This window comes from Copadichromis virginalis, linkage group LG19, assembly GCF_057382275.1.
Source record: "Copadichromis virginalis isolate Kocher_CV1m ecotype Utaka linkage group LG19, C_Virginalis_male_GT1.1, whole genome shotgun sequence".
NCBI lineage: Eukaryota > Metazoa > Chordata > Actinopteri > Cichliformes > Cichlidae > Copadichromis > Copadichromis virginalis.
Window position 1 is genome coordinate 10,301,897 of NC_140636.1, and position 23,598 is coordinate 10,325,494.

Here is a 23,598-nt window from a genome sequence, read left to right on the forward strand (position 1 = left end):
CTCAAACCTACATCATATTTAGAGAAAATAAAGTAAAATGAATATTTTAGAGAGAGGGACTGAGAGAGACACAGAGAGAGAGAAATAAAACCCTTTTGCAGCACTTATGTCACAGTAAGGCAGATATAAAAGGTACAAGACCAGTTCTAGGTTTGCAGCTAAGAAGGTCACACTTAACCCTCCACAGTTCAAGATAGTTTTAGTTAACCAAACTTTGTTCCAAATTACAAACCTAGATTATTCTTTAAGATTTACTTCTTAATTTAGGAATCAGATTTAATCTAAAACCTTCAGTTTCAGATTCTACTTATTTAAGAGAATCAAAGAGTCTAAGACCGATCTGTTCTGTGCAGGGCTGATAAAGCCAACGTAGTGCTATGAGCTCATTTAACTTTAATCCCTCTGAGCAGTTTGTGTCTTTCCTTGCATGAGAAAAAAAACTCTTATCAAAACTCAATTTGGTGCATTGAGCCTTTAACACAGAGTTCCTATAGAAATTTAGTTTGACTCAAAACAAGAAAATAACATCAGCATATAAAATCACTCAATAGTCAGGGAGGATAAATCACAGGTTCTGACTCCAGCTTATTGGTCAGAAGAACAATCTGTCACCTATAAAATTCCATTTCTCCTCGTTATAGTTGTTTCTACTTTCAGATCAAAAATGCAGATGAAGAGAAAAGATGGGTTTTAGCTGTTAAAATGAAGTCGATTTGATTTAGTTATTAAATATAAATCAAACCAAAAGCAATAATGTATTCAATACAGTTAATATCTGAATGGGCCCTGGGGCACTTTGTAGTGGAAAAGTTGGGGCCTGAGGTCAAAAGAAGGTTAAGAACCCCTGCTTTAAACCACTGCATCTGACGCGTTGCATTGCACTGGACGCAGCTGCTCAGCCATGGAAACTCGGTCCTTGAAACGCTCTGTTCTTGATCTGTTATTTGCCTCAGCTTATGCTATAACCTCGTCGTGTGATTTTATAAGACCTACCGCTTCTTGGCTGTTGCTGTCATTCCCATTTGCTTCTACCACTCACAGTTGAGTTTGGAATATTTAGTAGGTAAGACATTTCATGACTGGACTTGTTGCACAGATGGTCAACCTATCATGGTACCAAGCTGGAATTCACTGAGCTCCCATTCTTTCACAAATGTTTGTAGAAGTCTGCATGCCTAGGTGCTTGGTTTTATACACCTGTGGCCATGGAAGTGATTGGAACACCTGAATTCAATGTTTCAGATGGGTGAGCGAATACTTCTGGCAATGCAGCATTAACGGAGGAAAAATAATAATCCCAGTATCTACCTCCAGGGATTAAGCAGGTAAACCAAACGTATGAATTTTACGAAGATTGGAAACTATTTTGAATGTTGGGTCAATGTAGAATGATGGCCTTGAAATCTTCTACCAGGTCAGCATTTCTTCGCCTCATACAGGAATCCCATTTTCAAATAACAACAGCACAGCAGATTTAAAAACACTGGACTTTATTAAAAGAAAAATCCATCGAAGGGATGCAGTTTAGCATTTTGAGCAAAATAAAAGATTTGATAGGGAAAAAGTGGCCATAAAGTGCAGATACAAACACTGGCTGACTTGGTGATTTTAAATGTAGTGCGAACTTAAAATAAAATCATTACATTTTAAAAGAAAGAGCTGCACACTGAGCCAACGATACAAAAGTCTGTAGATGTGCATCTGTTTTCAACTGATTAAACTTGAACCAATTAGTTTCAGTTCAGAGTGTTACTGAGATTTAAAAAAAATAAAATAAAATTAACACAGGAGTAAAAATAATATCCCATTAGTGTGCAACATGTGGTACTGGGGGGGGGGGGAATGCATGACTAAAGATCATTTTTGTTGTAGACTGTGCAGTCATTAACACCCGTTTTCATCACCAGCAACTGTTGAATGGGAAAACTTTACACCCTGTCAATGTACAACAATACTTCAAAGCAGGAACACACAAATGTCTCAAACAAACACTTCACTATCGTCTCTTCGAAGAACATGAAACCAAATAACAGCAACATTAATTCTCAGGTGAGTATAAAAATAACCTTTGTCACAAAGGGGTGTGTGTTGGGGTGGAGAACATTTTTTTTCACTGCGATTTTCACAAGCGGTAAAGTGGGGGGGGGGGGGGGAGGAGTCAGACATTTCACCAAATGTTAGCCCGTTCTGTGCTCTATTAAACCATTAATTTCTTTCCTCAAGCTTGGGGAAAAAGGAAGACACGCAGATGCCTGTAAAACTGCACCAAACTGTACTACAACATTAACAGCTGACGAGCTGCTGTGCGTTTAACGGACACGTTAACTCAGATGTAGAATGAAGTACACAGTTTATTTAAAAAAGAGAACCTAAAAGTTAATTTTACTGACTATTTCCAGGGTTTTCCTCCTGACAGGAAGTTCATTTATTTGCCATCCGGTATATACGCCGCCTACAGTATGACGACCTGTTATTATTATATGCTCAAAGTTTGACAGTAAGTATCTGCCGCTGTGCTGAAGACCATGACATACACCTGAAAATGTGACTTTGTGTCACAATGCTCACGCTTATTACTTAATAAATGTTTTTAAGACAATGATTTTTATACAGCTTCATCCAAAGTTCCCCAAACCACCCCCATTTTAAACTGTTTTAACAGTAAAAACTGGGCTTCTATGAACACTAAAGCCACATACTAAACAGCCTTTAGTTTCACCTTCTTTCAGTTTCTTCTTCTTTAAAAATAGAGTACTTTAGCATATAAATTTGTCTGCAAAGCAAATGAAAATTATAGTTTTCTTGTGCTCAACACTTTAACCATCATGTCTTTGATTAGAATAACTAAGTAACAACCTGCTAACTGAAAGACCCGTCAATTCAACATGGCTGATGGATAGCTGAGATCTGACATCCTGTTTGTTGGTCTGCACAATAATGACAAAAATAAAGATTAAAAAAATGTTTGGGGGCTTTAGAGTAATGGCAAAAAGGAATATACAAGTATTACAAAAACTAGAGTCATATGTTCAGCTTTAAAAATTATGCAAATACATACACAGCTTGTGCTAAAGTAGGAGTATTCAGCAATATATTTTGTACAAAACTTTAATGCATGAAACTATATTTAAAGCATTTATGTATTTGTGTGTATACTTCACTAGAATCAGTGAAAAGTTGAAGTTTTTAGACAAAAAGGCCTAAAGATGTACGACTGTGAATATTTGACGCAGCTAATAACTGAAAAAGAAGATTTCACCTAAACTTTCAACATTTAAACGGAACTGTCACTGAAGGAAAAATCCACCATGTAATGTTACTTTCATATAAATTGGATGCAAGTCTGTGATGTTATTGGCATTTCAGGAACAACTGTGTTTGTTCACACCTTTTCTTATTATGAGATTACCAGAAATGCAGCACAGCTGAATCCTGAAGTGCCGGTAGCATCACAGAAAGCTGCTTTTCTGTCTGCGATAAAGGATTTCAGGGTGGATTTGTCCTTCAAACTACTTGTGATGACGCTCTGTGTGGAAGATCTGGCTACTGCGGACAGTTCAATGACCAAGTCCCTGCTTGGCTCTGTTAAGGTGACCTAGTAAACCTGCAAGGACACACTTCATCACTTCTCCTGTAGCAGCATAACAAAGTTATAATGTCACCATAATTCAACCATGGAAGGTGGTTTATAAAAAAGGTGCGATGCCTCATTTTGTGACATGTTTAATGTTTTAAAAAATTAAATTAAAATCTAATGAATTCTATAAATAATTTTAAATTGGCAAAAAAGAACAAACCTTCTTCTTCTTGTTATATTTTTTGAGTCGAAACATTAATGCTGCATGCCCTGATTTATGAATTAAAACAAAAGAGGATTAAATGAAGTCAACGTCAAATAAATTCTTTTAAAAAAAAAATTAAAGTTTAAAAATAGGTCCAAGCAGCGTACTTGTGGTAAACATTATGTACAAAGTACTGGTTATAGAGGTAATAAAAGTCATTTTTCATACAAACATTTGCAAAAATTACCATGAATGGAACTGGTATCAAGAACCAATGAGGAATCGGACAGATAAGCAGAAGAGGAAGTGGCGTTAATAATATCCAAAGGGTACCAAACCCGACCGAGATGGGTACAAAACACTTGGGTGTGTGCTGCCTGGAGCTTCGCTTCTGGTCCTCACTGGTCTCGAGCTTCGTACAGCAGTTTGGCTGCCTGTTGGAAAGAACAGGCAGAGAAAAAGTTAGAGTTTCATAGTTTTGGAAATAAAAACGCTCTTGATTTCTTATTGCTTTGTCTCAACAAGCACGCTACAGACCACATTCAGCTACAGTGCTGTGTGAGACTGATGGCTTTTTTAGCCAAAAAATAAAATAAAATGTAAAAACATGTAAAATAAATAAAAGTGCAAGCTCTGGCCTGATGGGGGCGCCACTGGACAGGTTATGATACTACATCCACCTTTCCAGACTTTGCTCCACAGCACTATAATCAGCCTGAGCTGTCCTTTGTTCTGCCTTTTGATCTGTTATTTAGCACGCCACCATGTTTTTATCAAATGTTTGCAATAAGGCTGACTGACCATATTAATGAGAAGCATTTCAATGACACCATGAAACCGAAAAACATCAAGAAAACATGAAGAGGTGCTTATTCAGAGCCATATTATTCTCTGCAACCCAAAAATGTAGAAAAATGTGTAACTAATTAAACTCATAGCTGAATATTAGATGCAGAAACTTCTCTGCATGACTGACAAACCAAAACATTCAGCTTACAGTAATACATTCAAAACTTCACTTCTGATAAGCTTACATTTGAGGCGATTATCTGTGGGACTACAACTTGATGCATGAATCAAAACTCTGTTTTGATTGTTTTACTTATTATTTAGATGGTAAATGGCCTGTATTTGTATAGCGCTTTACTAGTCCTTAAGGACCCCAAAGCGCTTTAGACATTCAGTCATCCACCCATTCACACACTGGTGATGGCAAGGACCAGTGTGTGAATAAAGGACATAAAGCAGTGTCTGTTGTAGGGAGGGACTCTTTTGTGTCCCTGACCTGATTTTATGCTAGCACAATTCTTTATTTCCAGCATAATAAATCATTTTCACTCCTCTCCAACCATTTTTAGGCACTTTAAGTGGGCTGGGCAACTGTTACCTATCTGCACTGTCTTAGGTGTGCTGCTTATTTTTTTACCTTGTGCATTGCAGACAACCATAATGAAGCCACCTTCTTATCATCTGCTGCCTCCATGCGGAGCTGCTGGACATCCTGAGAGCCCATCGGCTTGTAATGGAGTAGCATTCCACTGGCTCTTGACCCTCCTACACACACACGCACGCACGCACGCACACACACACACACACACACACACATATATATATATATTTAAAAAATGACTGAAAGACATCCTCTGTCTGTTAAGTAAACTGTATTCTTTGAGTCAAACAACAAAAAAAGCAACTTTAAAAGAGGTCATTTTAGTTTTTTTCATGCAAACATCAAGTTGTACACATAGTCTGACACACAAATTAAGTCACTACATATCCCTTTTCCCCATGAAATCACAGTTCTACTGAGCCTTGGACCCTTTCAAATGAGATTTAACATATGTCAGAAACTAGAAGAGTGTAAACTCAGGACAGAAACAGACGACGGTTTTAAAACAATATAAGGCAAACACTAATGGAAATGCACGTGACGACACTGATGATGAAATGATTTCATGCTCCAGTCAGGAAACATGCAACAGTCGAGGTTCAGTGTCCCAAAAGCATCGAACTCATCTCTCTAATGGAAATCATGTTTATGAGCATTGTAGCATTCATCAACTCATTCAGCTGAGGGGATTTTTCTATTAATGAGTGAAAACTCAAATTCTCTGGGTGCTTTCATAGTATGTTTTGGGCTGCTGTGCACCTGTTCTGTTAAGAGCTGTTAGGACACCAAGTCAAGCTATACACTTCCTATACCTCACAGGCCTTTATCAATGCATTTTTACAGTCTTTCTAATTGGCTTGCACCTTCTGCTGAAACTTTGCCCACATGATTTGTCCTTGTAATACACTTGAATCCTGACATGCCCATTGACCATTTGATGGAGCATTATGCAAAAGTTTCTTTACCATGGAAACGATCCTGTGATCATTCGCCGCTCACCAGTGTGTGGATTTGTTTTGCAGCATGAAATCAACTCGGAAGCTTTTCCTGCCCAGTTTGTAAAGAAATGATAAAGAAATAGCCCACATGTATCCCTGAAAGACCTTCAGAGTGAACCGTCTGATTATTTTGGCGACTGATGAATGACTACTCATCAACTGAATTTCTGCCAAATGAATCGGTTAATCAGGCTGCTTAGGATATTAATCATGATCAGAGTAACAAACTGAAATGTTTGGCATTTCAGTTTCCTCTGAGATGCTTCGGGGACCCAGTGATAAAAAAAAGGAACCGCAGATGTATCAGACGCTCCATTTTCAGGCAGCTTCCTTGAAAAGAAAGAAAGCTGATGTGGGAAACATGCAGAAATGCAGCGACATCGATGAGGAACTGTTGACAGACGGACACTGTAAAGCAAATGAAAGCTAACCTTCAGAGATAAAGTGACTGTCCAGTAGACTGGTGTAAGTGTGAATGTCATTCTCTGAGCCCGGAGGAAGAAGCACCGGGCGGCCAAAGCAGCAGAGAAAAGAACGTTTGTTAGTTTAGAAAAAACAGAAATTTATCAGTTAGTGACAACATCTCGAGGAGGAAACGGGAGAAAGAAACAGAGAGAAAGGTGCTCAAAAAATTAAACACACACACGCATATATATGCTTACTTGTAACACAATTTTATTTCACACACTCACCTCCTGGACTTGTCCCATCTGTCAAAATCTGCATGCTGGAGATCCGAGACAGCTCAACCTCAAAGTGGCTTTCACCATCGAGGAACAGATATCTGACGTTCAGGTCAGAGACAGACAGCTTACCAAAAACTGGTGCAAATAAAACTGTTTGTTTTTTTTTAATATTAATTATAAGTATTCTCGTTATTTTATGAGCTAATGTAAGATCTGAATCTATGCTATCCACTCTTCTTTATAACAAAAACATTCAAATGCATTCCCCTTTCCCCCCCTCGAGGACAACTGTTAAAACTGAAGTACTTATTTGTTGTGTACAGATTAGAGATGGACCGATCAGATATTACGTATCGGTATCGGTCCGATACTGACCTAAATTACTGGATCGGATATCGGAGAAAAATAAAAAATGTAATCCGATCCATTAAATATCATGAAAGCACCTCACAAAACTTGCAACACGCCGTAACTCGCCTCAGAACGTTAGCAGTCGGAGCAGTATGCATCACGTGATAGAGCAGCTGTGGCATGCCGGACCTGTCGGTGGTCTGGATAGCATTTGGAGCTTCGCTAGCAACCTGGCATTTCATCTCCGACAAAGTTATCCCCGAGAGAAGTAAAGCAAGTGTGTAAGTCCATCTCTGAATGTTTGTAAAGCATTCCTGCGTTAAGCTTAACAAGCGACTGCCTCTCGCTCTCCGGCTGCTACTTCAATCATGAAACTGCTTAAATGATCAGCTGATCGGCTTTTCTGTCGCGAGTCCGTCTCTCTTGTTTGTTTTTGGCCCACTTTGCACCAGAAAGAGGAAACCAGCGGCTGAACAACAGCAGCACGTTTAAGCTTGATAAGCTGTTGTTAGAATGTATTTAATATTACTTTCTACACCAGGATCTTTTTCTACGTAGATGATGCTGGTAACTGTGCAGGGGCGGATCTAGCAAAGTTTAGCCAGGGGGGCCGATAGGGCATGAACAGGGAAAAGGGGGCACAAAGACATACTTTTCTTTCTTATTCTCATTTAAAATGTCGAGCTTTTAATAAATAATTATCTGACACCCAAAGTTTTAATTTGATGTAAAATGAATAGAAGTCAATTACTGTATATAGTAACTATTAAGTCTAATATATATACCCTAGTAAGCTATAGTACTTTTTCCTTTGGGAAGGTACCATCTGTGCAGTCTGCAATTTTGTTGAAGAAAGATGTTGAATCTATTTAATATTTCTTGAAAAATAATTGATTTCTGTGTATTTTTTTTTTCACACTGCATCAAATTAAGGTTGATTACGTCGATTAAGCATCATGAGGTGGAGCGTGAGGGGTGGTTCCCTATTTTTTATTTATTTATTTTTGTTGTTGCTGGGAGTTGGAACCCTATTAGTTAGGTTGCTTAATATTTATGCTAAGTACTCTTTAAAATACCAGAATAGGGAGGATGGTGTAGGTTTAAGTTTATTAGATTGATCAGTATTGCTGAACTATGAAATTTTTTTTTGTATACAGGTATAACAGAATAGCTTTAGTGTAGTTGTTGTTTTAAACTTGAGTATGAACTTGCAGACTTGCAAAATGCAGCAAGATATTTAAAAAACAGTTTTGTTGATTAAAAAACACTATATCGGATTCATATCGGTATCGGCAGATATCCAAATTTATGATATCGGTATCGGACATAAAAAAGTGGTATCGTGCCATCTCTAGTACAGATGTTATTTATGTTTCCTAAGACTGCAGCGGACATATTTGATCCTGTTCAGCTGGCAGCCTAATTTGCAGACGGAGACATTTCATAGAAGGGAAAAAAACAACATGGCCAGATGTGACAGGTAGCTTTTTGTAATTCAGGTAAAGTAAATATTTGGTATGTCAAGTATGTGCGGACTTAAAGAAGAGCTAACCTGTGATTGTTGGAGAGGCGACACGTCATGGTTTCAGACTTCTCCGACGTTCCCAAAGTGACAACAAAGGTGCCTCCTGTTACGGCGGACATAAACACATTTCAGACACTAACAAAGGCATCACGAGAGTGGAGAGTGAAAACCTGAGGACTGTTTCCAAGTCAGTGGCTCATTTGTCAAACAGGAGGAGAAAACAAAGTATGGCAGTGTTTGCTGCTCGAGCTCTTCATCTTTATTTCTTTCTTTCCTTCATACTGAGCCTTTGATACAAACACACACAAACTCCAAACGTGCAGCCGGCTGTTCCTCTACACTCCAGGCTGCTGATGGATTCTTGATAAGGAGCCACACTGTTGCTGTGTATTTATAGCTGCACACTGTCCCACAATCAACAGGATTACCAGGAAGGGACTGATAAGATTAATTCAGAAATTACTTTGATCATATTCCGGCTTTCTGCATGGAGTCAATGTGTCGAAGCATGATTACAGGAAAACAAAACCCAGGCAGACGCTCTGGATCTAAGCCTTTTTTTAAAGTATGAGAGTCCTCACCTCCCAGAAGCACTTTGAGCTGCTTGTCGTAAAACTCCATCTCTTTCTGGGAGACCAGGCTGCACTCGGCGCACTGCCGCACCGGATCAACAAAACACATGCGTTGCAGCGGCACTTTCTTACTGCAGCATTTATCACAGAAACACCGGCCGCACCGCCGGCAGTGGTGCTGTGGGAGACAACACAAGACAGTCTGATTGCCTGGCCGATTGTCAGGGTTAGGATGTCTGTGTTAGGCACTTCAGACGTTCTCAGGAAATCTCAAAACAATCTGGCTGAGATACAGCACCGTTTCCAACCAATCAGAACTCCTATTACACCCCCAACTGTGTGCCTGACTCACTCTCAGTCACAGTATGTCCTACAGCTTACAGTAGAGTATACAATTTAAACAAAACAAGTAGATATGATTTCATTTCTGATGAGGACACAGCACTTCTCCTACTTTTTTATATGGAAACAAAAGACATTATCTGCAAATTACTAAACATGATAATAGGGACAACTTCTTTTATGTAACGTTAAACAACTATGGAGGATATCCTTATACTCTAAAGTTTTTAGCATAAAATGTGTTTAATGGTTTCAAATAACAGTTTCTAAACAATATAGAAGAGTCCACTTTCCTTGTTTTATTCCAGTTTGACTGCAGTCGAACACATTCGCTCCTGTATTAATTTGTACGGTAACAGATCCCACTACTAATTAATAAAGTTTATTATAACATGTATAATGGATATTGTGCAGACTTTGGAGGTACAAAGTTGTTACGTCTATTTTTTTCTATTATCAGAGCAATTTCCAGTAAATTTCCACATCACTGATTTTGGTGAGTCATGAGTTACATTAGTTCCCAAATTTTTTGGCTTGCCTACATCGAATGTTGAGACCTCTGAGGCCTGGATAACAAATAAATAGAAGCCCTTGATTTCCTGGGGGATCCACCTCTGTGCTGGTGGGTTTCTGTTGCACTCTGATTGAGTAAGTGTGTCAGTTTTGGACAGAATGTGTTTTTTAATCAGAGACTTTGAGCTGATGAAGAAACACTTCTCAACAAGAGTACAAGAGACTGAGGCAAAGCAAAACCACATCTGCTTCACTGCACTTTTAAAGAATCGGGAAGCTTAAAAATATCAAAACTGTGCTAAAACCTCAAGATAACCAAGACGTGAGGGATGCCGAGTACAGGACGTGTGTAATTCAACACCTAGAAACTGACTTCAGTCAGCAGTCTAGAGCTGGCTCTGATAATGGCAAAAGAGGCAAATATTGAAGACACTTGTAAGGGTGATTATTTTAACTCGACAGATGTAAAATGAAATGGTGGCAGGAGGCTTACAGCGTTATGTCGGTGGACACTGGCAGGAAATATCAACACACGGCTCTGACTAAATGATCCAAGAAGGAGTAACTCATCTAAGCATTCGCAACACAAACGAAAGCCTCACATTTTTTAACAAAACATTTATACTAAACGCTGGTTTGTCCACCATATGTTTGTCCAGTCTGACAGGAAGTCGAGATTTTCTGCAGAGTTCGCATTGTCAGAAACAAAACAGACCTTTCTTTTGATGAAGTCGAACTTGGTGTCACACTGCATACATCTGGGGCACTGAAAGACGGGAAGAGTGGAAAAAACAGGACGTTACACAACATGCTGAGCTGGACAGCTTTCAGTTAAAGTACTGCTTTAAAGTTTTGCACAAGTATCAGCAGCTAGCCAAGCCACAATAGATCTGCAGCTGTATGTGTAAATAATAACGGTATAAAAATAGTATGTGTCAATGGCTCTTGTGTCTTATGGTCATTACTGACAAGTGGTAACTGTTCATTAAACCATCAAACTTATGATTTATCACTGGCAGATCAGAAGATATGGGTTTGTAATTAGTGCCAGGCTTGTTTTTAATTCCTGCTCCTCTTATTAAAGAACTGAAGGCTGAGGTCAGCAAATAGTAAATGATTAACTTTGCCAGTCTGGTCAAAGTGTCCCTGTGTGCAGCCAGAGTTTACATTTTCACAGACAGACAGTCTTTGTGTGTCCTGCTGTAGTTTTACTGCACTGTAAAACTACAGCCTTCGAGGCACGAAGGGCTAGCTCCTACTGCTGGTTAGCTAACCTACGTGCTGGTAGTCAAACACGCACACAACCAGAGGGGTCTCGTCACTGTGACGCGGACAAACGCTACAATTAAGTTTGCCGCTAGTTGTAGCTGTTAACTAGCTAACAAGCTCCGTTTGCTGCCAGGCTGGCCGTGACAGCCTGCAACGCCCAGTCCAGCGGCCAACTGCGATGTCCGGAGCGCCGTCAAGCTCGCCGCAGTCAGCAGGATGTAAGCCGGATGTAGAGCCGTTTCACTACAAAAAATAAAAGCCTATCACAGCGCACGACCGAAAGACTAGAGTTTGAATTTAGAGTCGAGCTGTAGTTTTTAGGTGTGATAGTATAACCCACCCAGTCACGACTTTTAAACCAAACAATTAACCAATGGCTGAGCAAAGAAACATTTAGAAATATTACAGCAACAGATAAGAAGATGTGTTGTTTTTAATAATTTAATAGACATATTTAGACCTACTGTTCTAAAAACTGACTTATTAAAGTTAACAACATTAAAGGATCGGATAGATGCATCTTAGATTATTATCATCAACTGTGCATTTATTATTTTTAAATATTTCTATTTTGAATCTGTCATTATACTGTTACTGTATTTTTCAAGATGGATAGGATCATCATATAGTGACCATCTGTACTGGATGTACTCAGAATAAATACGCAAATTAATCTGAAAAGCACTGATTGTATGAAATAACAATAAAAAACAAATTAAAAAGAAATATTTACTACGCCCACACGCTTTGATAAATATATCTGGTCCTTGAACTATTGTTCAAATAAAAACAGCTATTTAAACACCATGTGATTATCACTGATAAGTTGAAACAGGGTCTTACATTTTAAAGGCCCAAACAATCACTATTCTAATGTAAAATGTAAATATTTGTTAATTTTGAATGTTTCCTTGTATTTTCCTTTTGAAAATAGTCCAGTGACTTTTGCTGTCAGGATTATAAAAACAAAAAACAGCGCACAAATTTTTTTTTCTCAAGTTGTACTACAATGAATAAAATACAACATCATCAAAACTACAGCTAAAGCTACCACTAGACTCTTACTTTACAATTTTATTCCCACTAGTTTAACAGAGAGGTGATTTTATTTTGGAAACTACAACCGGAAAGCCTTAGTTAAGCTTCTCGTGTTTGCACGGCTGTGATCGCTTGTCGCTGTCAAACCAAATCCGACGCTTGTCTCACCTCTTTGTCCGGGACCCACTGCGGCTCGTCCAGCGAGAAAGGACTGCTAAAGGCGCCGTTTTCCGGAACCATGCGAAGGCCGCTGGGACTACGGATGAGTTTCTTCCCGTCAGGAACTGAAGACATTTTCCTTCAGCGTGTGTTTCTCCTCTGTGTTCAGCGGAGTCTCCTTCGACCACAAAACTCTCATCTGGACACACCTTTCAGGATGATTGACAGGCTGTTTAGCGAATCAGAGCACAGATATGAGATCACGTGTTTCTCGGCAAAGTTGAGTGTTTTGGTTTCTGCAGCCCCTCCCATTAAAAATAAAGTAAACACATTAGCTAGTCATGGAAGAAGAAGTAAACATGCGGGGTTGTTAAAACTAGCACTAAATTTAGTACATGAAAGGTAGATAATGATTTGTGAAAAAAATTATAGATACGTATAGTTTACTTTGGACAACCATAATTTGAGCGGACATAAAAGACGATCTGGCAGATCTAAAAAGTAAAAAACACCAACAGGTTTCTGCATAACTTGGTGAGCTGTGCTGAACAACAGTACCCGTTCCCTCATCAGTTTCTGTTCTGTTACACATTATTACTCTCTAACGATACTGTAATTAAGCTGATTACCAGCTTAGCAGAAGACTACAGGTAAGCTTTGGTTACAGGAGCATTTACTTACTTTATACAGAAGACACAGAGCACAGTAGTTTTTCAAATTAAACAACGACCTGGGCAGAGTTTACAGAGCTATTATGTGTGCTTAAAATAATTTCATGCTCCATTTAAAAACATGTGTTTTTAAGTCTTGTGATTTAGAAAAGGGACTACACTTTGGATGCACTTTGTTGTGGACTGGTGCAGGAAGATGGGGCTACATCCATTATATCACCGACATTATTTAGCTCACGCTGTGTCAATGTACAAGCGATGTGCACACTTTCCTCCCTCAGTTTATGTTTAAGTAGTCTTAAAATATATTAGTCCTTACTTGTGTTTTCACAGCAGTCCTTTCTCTAGCAGTTGTCCGTTTTTCTCCCCAAACTCCCTGTTCTTGATCACAGTTTTCAGTTACTTCACTCTGGGCAAAGTCATCTACCTAAAACAAGCCGCCATGACTCTTCTACTGATTGGCTGCCCCTTGCAAATAGAAGGTTTGAACAGCAGGTGGGTGGGGCTCCTGTGCTCACAGCGAGATATCGCTCTTATACTACACCAAGCGAAGAGGGGGGGCTGGCCTCATTATATGAACCTTTTGCTTGATGTTTAATATTAGCATCCACTATTATAACTGTATGTTACCAAATAAGGTTTCAGTTTCCTATACTGACATTTTAATATGAACTCAAAGAAATGATCAAATGATGATATAAAATTTTAAGTTGCTTGAATTTAAAGTAATTTTGAAAATAAAACCACATCTTGCACAAAGCTTAATGCCCGACTTTTAACGAAAGTGACTTGATTGCACAACAAATTCCAGTGGGTTGATCTTTACTGTTTTAATTGAGCATAGCCAAAGTATAATAAAAAATCAGGTCGCATTTATTTTTAAATTGCTGAATTTAAAATGTTAAAATATTAAAATAAGTCAAATAATTTCAATAACTCCACATTCTGAGATTTTCACAATTATTGTATTTAGTTCAAGTTATTCTTGAACCTCTGTATTCAACATCTTTGCATTGTATCTGTGTACACTCCATTCAAAACGTTTTTCTTTGTGTTGCATATTTCATCAAAACCACTGAAGATTCATTTGGGAAATTGGAACAAATAATTAAAAAAAAAAGGCAAATACAGTATAATGGTTTGAGACACCTTCATGTGAATGAATTCGTCAGGTGTCGATTTTTATTGAAGTTAAAGGTCTGATCTGTGAGATGTAAAGAGGGCTTCCCCCCCAACAAATTAGAGAAATGAAAACAGAACCATATTGCACAACCCTGCCAAAAAAAAAAAAAAGTAAGATTCAGGAAACACAACAGAGACAACGCACAATGCAGCAAATGCATGAGTCACACATCAGTACAATAATCAATGCAGCTTAAGGTGGGAGATCATCATTATTACTTTACGTCAGTCTGATGCTTCCAGTGCAAATCCTTCTCAACTAGATGTTCATGCCAAAGATTTACAAATGTGCTAGGGTTGTTTGGAGATGGACGGTTAAACCTGATTATGGTTGATCTGTGGAGACTTCTCTATCATTAGTGCATTTATTAAACAGACCACTGTGGTCATTCCTAGGCTGATATGGAGGCTTTATTCTATTTTTTTGTGCTGTTTCATCTGTTTGAGCTTTTCTCATCAATCCTTTGTGTGCGCATCTTTGTATATATGTTACTGTAACGCCTTCGTCTAGATCACATTGTACTGAATTTTCAATGTGAAGTTCATTGTGTTTAATTTAATCTTAAATGTTAATGTTAAAAGCTGGCTCAGGATCTCTCACCAAATTTCTAATCTTCTAATCTAGTCTGTATAATCTTTGCTCGAATCTAATTTAAAGACTTTAAATTCAAAGACATGCACACAAAGGTCGTGCAGTTGGTAAGGCTGTTTAGGTGCGTTTAGACAAAATTCTAACATTTCAGAACAGGCTTCTGTGTTCCTGTGAAAATATACATCTATAATGTATCTATATGCCTGAGGCAGTATAAACAAAAGGACTCAGCTGCAGACTACCATTGCATGTGCACTCTAATAATTTTTGATTTTCATTATTTCTATAACTTCAATCTATATAGAAAATATATTTTGCAGCAGCGTACTTCTCCATAAATGGACATCATGTGCATTCATGTGTGTCTGAAATGAAAAGAAATGTAAATACACAGCCCAGCTCAAACAGAAGAAACTCTCCACACGAAATATCCCATCTCTGGGATTTCTTAAACAAGGCACCTCATCATCATTTAACCTGTTGTATGTTCTTTCAGTTCAAGCTTGCCACCAGTAAAGGACATTAAATATGTTAAATATTATGTAGCTTCCTTTTAAAGAAGTGAGCATGTACACATAGTTACCTTCATTTAACATAAAGTTATCAAAAGGGCAGTAAAAGGAAAAGTTTAATCTCGAGATGAACTCTTAGAACAATCACAAATCAACTCGTACATTTAGAAACAGAAATTGTTTAAATGTTTTTTAATGATAAGTCCTTTAGTATTCATACCAGGATTATGTTGGATATCTCTATATTTAACTGGAAATTTAAACCACTTCAAAAAATGTACATTAAAAATCGTTAAAAACTTTTCCACTTTTTGGTTCAACTTCACTCACATGGAAAAGTTTTGTCTCGTCATTGAAAGTCCTGCAAACATTTCTCGTCATTACTTAAAAAGTCTGGAGTGACATTAAGTTTGTAGTCAGTGTGGAAGTACAGCCTCAGTCCTGAGAGTGTGCGGGCCAGCCTTCGTGTGCTAGTCAATTCACGGATCCTGCTCTCAAGGCTTATTACAGAACGATATAAAAAGAAACAGCGCAAAGACAGAAACAAATAAAAACATAATTTACAAACCCCAAATCATGTAAACATGGAACTTCATACATCAAAAGCTAAATATTCAATCAATCAACACAGGACGGATCATTTTTAGGAAGAGGCAGCTGAAAGATCCCTGGACAGGTTTCCATGTTTTTGTGAACTACAGCTGCTGAGATTCATACACATCAGGAGATTTTCTCAACTAATCTACACCCTGTGCACAACTTCATTTGGAAATCTGCAGAACAAAGAGTGAAGAGTCTTAGGAAGTAGAACTGTTCTTATTGGCAGAGTTAGAATTCAGCACACAACCAAATATAAAGAAAATGGTGTCAAATCATCAACACTGGCCAAAAACTGTGATTCATGAGCTAAATCGTAGCTCTTTGTCGTTTTAATGATCGGTACCAGTGAAGACAAACATGGTTTCTTTAGCCATGTTTCAGCAGAGCAGCAAATTAATGAAGCATCTGAAAGCTTTTAGCAAAATAAAGTGAAATTCAGTGCAGCTTTATCTAAAAGATGAACATAGCGATAGTGATTTAAACGACTGGTTTGCTGACTATGGCTGTGAAGCCTCGGGTTCAGCATTCTGTCCTTCACAATCTTCTATTTTCCTTTTTCAAAACATACTTGGATGAAAAACGGCACACCTGGAAAATGATCAGATAAAGCTAGAGAGCTGGCTAGTGGTCACTTCAAAAGAGATGCTAGCAAAAACAGGCTCAAACAAAACAACTTTAAATAAGATTCAATTGTATCCACTTTTAAATCTTTTTGGGTTTTTTTTTTGCTATGCATAGGTTTAAAGCTTAGAAAGAGTGAACAGGTAACTTTTATATATATAGAAAACATGCACTCTTTGAAGCTGCATGCAGATAGAGATGATCTATAAAGACCAAAACACGCTTGTCTCTGCTGTGAAGCTGGGCTTTTCATAAAATGGGCGGTTATGGAGATTTACTTGATTTGGATGATGAATTGTGGGTTTTTGGTCCCTCACTGACCCTTTCCAGGTCCAGAGGTTGCAGTTTACTCCTACCATAGCAGCAAATTTAGCAGTAGCGATATTTAAATCACTGTTATAGTTATTGTTAGGGTATAGCTAAAGAATGACTGAGCTCCTCTCTGTCATTTAAGACTGCCTACTGGCTTCATCCACTGCAGTTTTTAGCCTCACATTAGAAGTGATTTTAAAATTAAAACTCCACTCTGCGCCTGCTTTTACCACCACTAGTATAGGAAAAACCAAAAAAAATTAAACTGTAATCTGAGAGAGTAGCCACTCACAACAGCACACACTTACATACAGTACATGCACATAGAATTAGACTGGAACAAGGAAACATACAGCAGCCCACCCCCTCCTGATATGTACTGATATAATTACATACCACAAATTACCATCTGAGATCATAAACCTTCAAGAGTGCAATGAAAGACTAAAATCTGTATAGTTAGCACATGATGGGATGATGCTGAAGTAGAATACGGGAGATGTCAAGCTTTCACAAACAGCTATTTACATCGAGGATGGTCAGAAGTTCAGTTCAGTTCTCTGTGACCTTTCACCTCCTCAGAGTGAAAAACCTTCAACGCGCCAGGTTAGTGTGGCTGGCACTCAGGTCACGGCTTTTTCTCAGACAATTATTTCGTTCCTAGAGGAAATTAAACAAGCAGAAATCAGATGGAGAACACAGGAAAGTGAATGTTTTCCATTATAGATAGAGCAAAAAATTGGGTCCCGTACATTTTTTTTTTTTTTGATATAATCAAAAACTTTCAGAAATACATAAAGCTTTCAACAGATCATAAAACAACAAGAGTTATTATCTGAAATTATAATAGGGCAAGGCTGTACTTTCTTATGATACTAAGTAATTAAAAACACATTCCTTCTTACAATTGCAGTCTAAAGGAAATTATGGATACAATGTACCACTTTTTCACTGTTAAAATAAAGAATTGAAGTTGTAAAAACAATGTGTAAAAAAATAACAAACTTACTAAAAATTTGATTGAACATCAAACACTGTTAGTGAAACAGACAATGATGTTAGCCATGTCAGATTTATCACTATTTACAGTGAATGATAAGAGCCTTGGGGAGGGTTTGATAATAACAGTTTATAAAGACATGACAAATCAGAATATGAAATAAAAGACTTGAGTCAAAAAGTATCTGCCAATGGTTCTGATCATTTAAGAGACTGGTTTTTCCTACAACATAATAACATAAATCTGTGGTCACATCTTTGGATATTTGTTCATTTACTGTCATCTGTGGGCTTATTTTGTCTTGAAATAGTAATGCACAATTTCCAAATGAGGGAAGATTGATGAAATTTAAAAAAGTCAAATATGTATTAAAATTACTCCCTGGAAGACCGAAAGCAGATTAACCGAACCCAGATTAACTGTTTTCGAAAGAAAAAGCCTCCTTGAGATATTTCTTATCATTTCTAAGAATTTGTTTAGGGATCCAGCTGCAGTCCTTTGATTGCGGTTTTGCCCCTGGCCTGCAGCAGGACTAAAAACCCTCTGCAGATACTTTTGCACTCGTGTCTTGTTGCTTACTTGGTAGTGGTCATTCGCAGCCTTGTCCGCCACGTTAAGTATCCCCATAGAGCTGGCTCGCTTCATGCTGCACCCACATGCAGGGAGGTGGGGTTAAGGGTCAGAAGTGAGGGGGAGGGGGTGGAGATTCAGTTGTGAGGATTTGAGCTCAGTGTATGTGTTGGTTAATGACATTTGTAGTATTTTCACACTCTGATTAGTTTCACAGAAACGTTCATGTCACATGTATCGTGTTTTCTCTTCCCGTTCATGAATGTTAGAAGGCTGAGTGTAAAATCTGTTACCACTTTCTCCAAAGTTCACCTGAGTAATGTTACAGCTAATTTGCTGTTCATTTGTTACAGTAATAGTAATTAGTAACATTCTTAAATGTTATTGCATGCTTTATCGAAATATAACTTATTTATTAACTTTAATTTATGCTTCAACCTCAACTTAAAAATACATTATGAAGTTTGATGGCTGGATAAACTCTGCTGTCAGAGAAGTCTTTAAATCTGGCAACTGAAACTTAAATTCAATATTTCTTTATATGTGATCTACACCGTACAAATTCTTTAGACAGCCTTCCCCTATAAGAAACTGGTAACATATTTTAAGGATATAGTCTAACAGTCTTTTAATTGATGAGTGGTGTAGACTGAAATTTACACTCAATAAAGTCCGTGCACACACACACACACACACACACACACACAGAACCTGGTTTCAGTACAGTGACACTGCAGAAAAGAATCCATCCTGATGAGAAATGTAATAAGATCAGCACATGGTTGATCATAAAACAGTGAGATACTGGATCCATAAACTAGTTAATGGGAATTTATGGGAAATGGAAGGCGGGAAATAAAAAATGTAGTCAGCGCAGAAGCTTTTAAATAAGTAAAATTGCCAGAACACTAAAACAAGCTCAGACAAAGTGTGTGTAAAGTGTGGGTTGTTGTGTGTGCGTACGTGTGCCAGTGGGTGCTGAATGTATTTTGCCTATTATTTCTATGCAATATCCTTAACTCACCAGTATGAGCTCCTTCACTTTGTTGCCAGTCATACCAATTTCTCCCACCCCTTGTTTCCGGTCTTTATTTAAGCTGCCATTGTCAAAACTTCGTTTAGGTCAAAATACACAAAATGTGTTACTCTTAAGATCTTCTACACCTCTACAGTAGGACTGGCAGAGAGAAAACTTCACTTTTATGAGAAATATACTGGGAATGAACAGAATACTGGTCAAAGCATCTATGAAGCACTTGAGTTCTGATAACCTTCATTTTGTCTGAATACACTGATGATGTGCATTTAATGCTAATACATCTGTTTTCTGACTGTATGCTAGTGCTGGTTGTGAGCACAGCTGTACCTGCTTTGCCTGACTGACTGGAGCTCGCTGTGTTGCAGGGTGACGGTGCTGCAGAAACGCTCGGCTGTAAGTCTGTCTGAATTTGCAACACTTCTATGACAGATGTGTAACAGCTGGAATTGTGAGAACCAAAGCACAGCCATAACTACTGCTGCAGTGTAACATGTGTCATCTCAAGTCAGCAGTCATTGTATGTTTCAACAGATAGCTATACATCTAGTCTAGTCTAGCTTTCCTGCACTAGTATGGACAGAGCCCGAGGAGCAGCTGACCTTCATAAAGATATGACCAGCTGCAGGCATAACACATTATACTGTTTCTCAAGGTTTCCCTATGCAAGGTAGCAAGTCATAGCACAACAGAAAATACCCCACTGTGAACCTGCAGATACTCTCTCGATGAATATCATGAAATTGCAACATCCTCAGTTTTGTCTTTTGCTCCATTTTTTTGTACAAACTAAAAACTTGCAATTGTTTTTAAATAATTTAGTTAAACACTGTACAGCAGTTAGCATGGACATTTCTGCAGTGATTTACTGAGAACCTATCAGTCATAGTGATGATGGACATGACGGTTGTCATGTCCATCATCCTCATGAGCCACAGAGAAGAGCAGCACCAAAAGAAAAAAAAGGAAAAAAGAGCACACAGATGAAGCATGCAAGTAGGCATTCGAATGGAAGGAAAAAACATTTATTCATAAATAAAATAAAATCAACATGGTACTCTACACAGGAAGAGCCATGCAGACAGGTTGCTTTTCAAAATAAAATTCAAAGAAAGTGAAGAAAATAAAATTCCAAAGCTACATGAAACTCAAACGTATTTCAGTTGAGAAAAAAAAGAAAACAATCCAGAGCCACAAAATGCAATAAATAGGTATAACTATTAGTGGTTAAAACAAACAAACAAACAAACAAACAAACAAACAAACAAATCCCACCAGCATAACAAGCATAAAGGCAGTTCAAAAGCAGACATTAGTAGTTTCATTGCAAATGCTCTTTCACATGTCCTGTCATAGCATGTGAATGCCAGTATTATTTTCCCATTTCATCAGTTAGTTCCCTTTGGTTCTCTCGTTTAACAAAGTTCAGGTTTGGTCAGGACAACAGAGGTGTTCTAAAAGCATCATTCAGAGATTCAAATTCAGAAAGAAAAAGTGCAACTTTTATACTCTGTTATACATTCGACATTTAAATGTCTGAAGTTATTCATGTCATCACCTTGTTGTTCTGAATGCAGTAATAAAATATACGTAAACCCATTCTGACCTTCACCTCCAGTCGCTTTCAAATTCCACATAATTTTGAAGTTTCCTGTCACGTGAAGTAAACAGACCGTAAACTCCACTTTTCAGTGGGGGAGTAAATAAGCGGTGGTGGTTTTTGCAAGCTAGTGTTGAACTAAGTTGATGTTTGAAAGTAAAATCACTTCCTGACAGTGGAAGTCGTTCAGATGAAGAACTGTTTATGTGAAGGTTTAACAGAATACATTTTAACCCCAGCAGCAAGTACACATGTGAATAACTGTGGTCCACAGCCAGACTTTAGACTCCACTGTGCCAGACAACAGTCAGGTGTGTGTATTCCAACTCCTTCCGCCAAAAATGGAAGCCGTTGTTTACACCTGTGCAAGTATGCAAATATTCAGTTGTCATGAAGCCTGCGTGAGATGTCAGGCACAAATCACCAATGTAAATGTTTGGCTGGATTGTATTTGGACATGTGGCGAGTATAAAAACATGTATGTTGTTGTAACTATTTGTTGTAAATATTAGACCATTTTATGACATAAATTTTTTTCTTAACATATTAATACTTTTCCTGTATCTCTTAACGCAGAACATTAAAAGTTTTTTTTTTATAAAAATACATTTTTCACAAGATATATTTTTTCCTCTTAATATTAAATTTTTTTTTTAAATACATACCTTTTCCATAATTTGGATTTCTCCCCATGAAATAACACTTGTGTTTTAAAATTTTAAAAATATAAATCATACACTTACTATAATTCTGCATTTTCTTAAAATACTGTCTCTTTTTTATGTAATATTTCCTTACATAAAGGAAACAAAGCGCCTACTGTTGCCAATGACCAAACCATGAACTGTAAAGAAAAGGTTGAATGCATCGCAGTGCAAACAAATGCAATGGGAAAAAAAGCTGATGCGTATGTGCCAGAAAAAGCTCCTCCATCGCTCCATGTGCAAACACAGCTTTCCACCACTTCACCACCAGCAAAGTACAGTGAATCCCTTCTTTGTTTTTGGTTAGTACACCAACTGCCGTGCTGCATGATGGAGGGCCGGCTTGATCCTCCAGGCCTCCAGTGCAAAGGGTGAGTCAACCTGTAGCGGGGTGGGGCAGGTGTCTGGGTGGAGTTGATAGTTACCCGGGGTTTTTGGGCTCGCTGTCTCGGGACGAGCCGCCGCCTTTCAGCTTGCGAACGAGTTTCTCGCTGCTGCGGCGGATTGACGCTCGTAGTTTACTGAAGGATCCGCTCCTCTTCAGAGAGCCGGAGCCATCCTGGTGGGACACGTCACAGAGTCACTCATACACACCGCTATCCAACATATTTAGAAGAGTGCAGACACAGAATGTAGATTAGCATCAAACCAGCGTACACTCTCATTACTGCTTCAAACACATTTTCTGCTACTGTGCTTTAATCGAGAGAAGTCTGTGCATCTTACTACTGACATGACTTAATAATTAAAACTGTCCAAATCTAGGCTACACATACTCACACCCTATCTGCACACTGGTATATGCTAATATATTCACACAAACACTCAGTAGATCACTGTGTGATTTAAAGGAGTCCAATAGAACAGCTCTGCTACATTTAGTTTTACACACCTTGTAATCATTAGTCTGTTTGTATTACAATTAGCATCTTGAGCTGCTGTACTGGACTGCATTTGCTTGTCTCGTGCAAAATTTCATGTGCTTACATGATGCAGTAAAGCAGCACACTCATTACAAACCAGCAGAGATGCTTAATGCGTCATGTGTGGCTTGTACTTCAAAAATAATGCTCCGTGCACTAAACAAGACTGTATTTATTTTGTTACACTGCATCTCATTCTGAGAGACTTCTACCCCTAAACTGTGGCACCATCAGCTGGTGTATTCTGTTATACATTATTCTCATCTTTTCAAATGTGAAAGGCTACACAGAGTGGCTCTGGAGAAGTCACACTGCATAATTTAGTGGCACCATTTTTAAGGTGTCAGCTATATGCCTATAGATGGCCCCAAAATCAAAAATGACATTACATGAAGAGATCTTTAGTGTGAGAAATATAACACCTCTGACATTTCATCTTCATTTAGTCCAGGGGTGGGCAAGTCCAGGCCTCGAGGGCCAGTGTCCTGCAGGTTTTAGATCTCACCTTGGGTCAACACACCTGAATCACATGATTAGTTTGTTACCAGGCCTCTGGAGAACTTCAGGACATGTTGAGGAGCTAATTTAGCCATTTAAATCAGCTGTTGGATCAAGGACACATCTAAAACCTGCAGGGACACCGGCCCTCG

The 23,598-nt window shown here is 38.2% G+C and overlaps 2 protein-coding genes across 8 annotated transcripts in view; both read right to left on the reverse strand.

The window, feature by feature from the left end:
- Positions 1–3,891: 3,891 nt before the first annotated feature.
- On the reverse strand, positions 3,892–13,704 carry zfyve21 (zinc finger, FYVE domain containing 21). 4 transcript variants are annotated; one of them, XM_085441256.1, is made up of 9 exons: positions 13,616–13,686; positions 12,635–12,834; positions 10,875–10,925; positions 9,314–9,482; positions 8,760–8,835; positions 6,863–6,954; positions 6,602–6,655; positions 5,209–5,336; positions 3,892–4,216 (listed from the first exon to the last, which is right to left on the reverse strand). In XM_085441256.1, the coding sequence occupies exons 2-9, from the start codon at positions 12,758–12,760 to the stop codon at positions 4,181–4,183; spliced, it is 732 nt and encodes a 243-aa protein (XP_085297382.1). In that variant the 5' UTR covers positions 12,761–12,834; positions 13,616–13,686; the 3' UTR covers positions 3,892–4,180. The 4 variants fall into 4 exon arrangements, with proteins under 4 accessions (XP_085297382.1, XP_085297385.1, XP_085297383.1 ...); XM_085441259.1 differs by lacking the exons at positions 12,635–12,834; positions 13,616–13,686 and adding an exon at positions 11,434–11,742; XM_085441258.1 differs by lacking the exons at positions 3,892–4,216; positions 5,209–5,336 and adding an exon at positions 5,374–6,500 and having other exon boundaries at positions 13,616–13,704.
- A 727-nt stretch (positions 13,705–14,431) lies between these two features.
- Positions 14,432–23,598, reverse strand: part of klc1a (kinesin light chain 1a) — a 42,703-nt gene continuing 33,536 nt past the window's right edge. For 2 of the 4 annotated variants that reach the window (XM_085442431.1, XM_085442430.1), the window contains exons 14-16: positions 22,451–22,584; positions 18,695–18,761; positions 14,432–17,775 (exon numbers count right to left, since the gene is read on the reverse strand). In XM_085442431.1, coding sequence (XP_085298557.1) covers positions 17,710–17,775; positions 18,695–18,761; positions 22,451–22,584 — 267 coding nt within the window. In that variant the 3' untranslated portion in view covers positions 14,432–17,709. Of the gene's footprint in view, positions 17,776–18,694; positions 18,762–20,730; positions 22,585–23,598 lie in introns of those variants that run through there. The other 2 variants (XM_085442432.1, XM_085442433.1) reach the window with 2 other exon arrangements.

Excerpts from the sequence above, each read along its gene's own strand:
- zfyve21 (XM_085441256.1), bottom strand. The coding sequence starts at position 12,760 with ATGTCTTCAGTTCCTGACGGGAAGAAACTCATCCGTAGTCCCAGCGGC. Across the intron at positions 9,483-10,874 it reads TCGACTTCATCAAAAGAAAG|CACCACTGCCGGCGGTGCGG; the intron begins GTCTGTTTTGTT and ends TGTCTCCCACAG. Across the intron at positions 5,337-6,601 it reads CAGTCACTTTATCTCTGAAG|GAGGGTCAAGAGCCAGTGGA; the intron begins GTTAGCTTTCAT and ends GTGTGTGTGTAG.